The sequence below is a fragment of the Egretta garzetta genome, unplaced genomic scaffold (genome assembly GCF_000687185.1).
Source record: "Egretta garzetta isolate BGI_Z169 unplaced genomic scaffold, ASM68718v1 scaffold497, whole genome shotgun sequence".
Classification (NCBI taxonomy): Eukaryota; Metazoa; Chordata; class Aves; order Pelecaniformes; family Ardeidae; genus Egretta; species Egretta garzetta.
In genome coordinates, this window is record NW_009260349.1 from 322,121 (window position 1) to 323,010 (window position 890).

At 64.9% G+C, this 890-nt stretch overlaps 1 protein-coding gene across 1 annotated transcript in view; it reads left to right on the forward strand.

Moving 5' to 3' along the window:
- The window catches only part of NCS1 (neuronal calcium sensor 1), a 4,687-nt gene that overhangs the window by 1,967 nt on the left and 1,830 nt on the right, over window positions 1–890 (forward strand). The window contains exon 3 of the mRNA XM_035898234.1: window positions 240–378. Within this exon, the coding sequence (XP_035754127.1) occupies window positions 240–378 (139 nt within the window). The remainder of the gene's footprint in view (window positions 1–239; window positions 379–890) is intronic.

Here is an 890-nt window from a genome sequence, read left to right on the forward strand (position 1 = left end):
GAGTCGCCCTGCCTGCCCCCCCATGCGCCCACCGCTGCCGCCCTGGCCGCAGGGACCGCGTCCCGTGGGGTGGGGGGTTGCGGGAGGGTGATGGGACCACACAGGGAGCACCCAGGGACCTTCCCAGCTCCTGCCCACTGCGGCGCTGGGGAGAGCCCCATCCTGGTCCTGCGGGGCTCAGGGGGCTGCGTTCAGTGGGGAGACCTGCCTGGTGCCCATCCTCTGCCCTTCCTCCCCAGGTACAAGGGCTTTATCAAGGATTGCCCCAGCGGGCAGCTCGATGCCGCCGGCTTCCAGAAGATCTATAAGCAGTTCTTCCCCTTCGGCGACCCAACCAAATTCGCCACCTTTGTTTTCAACGTCTTCGACGAGAACAAAGTAAGTCTGCGAGCTGGGGGCATGGTCTGGGGGCGTCAGGGCTGGGCCCATGGCGATGGTGGCCCATGGCGGGTTTGGTAACGTGGCTGCGCAGCACCAGAGGAGCAAAATATTCCAGCGCTTCCTGGGGCGTGAAATTAAAGCGGCTCAGCTGCAGCGAGCGAGCCCCTGCGCTTATTTTAGTCGATGAGAGTCACGTGGGAAAAGGCGATGAAGTGGCAAGCGAGCAAGGAGAAACGCGATGTTGCGGTGCCGCTGACAAAAGCCCACCCGCACGGTGTTCCCTGCGCTCCAGAGTCGCTCCCACCGGGATGCTCACCGGTGGGCTGGGCACGGCAGCCGGATCACACTGCTGGAGATGAGTGTGCATCGCTCCTCCCTCCTCGTTGCCTTTTCGGATGTGCCCAAGAGCACCCGACATTGGGCACGCATGGGCAGGGAGGACTTTGCGGGGCAGGGGTGGCAGCGGCACCCTCACCCCCTCCTTCCCCCCCCCCCCAGGCCGGGGGGAT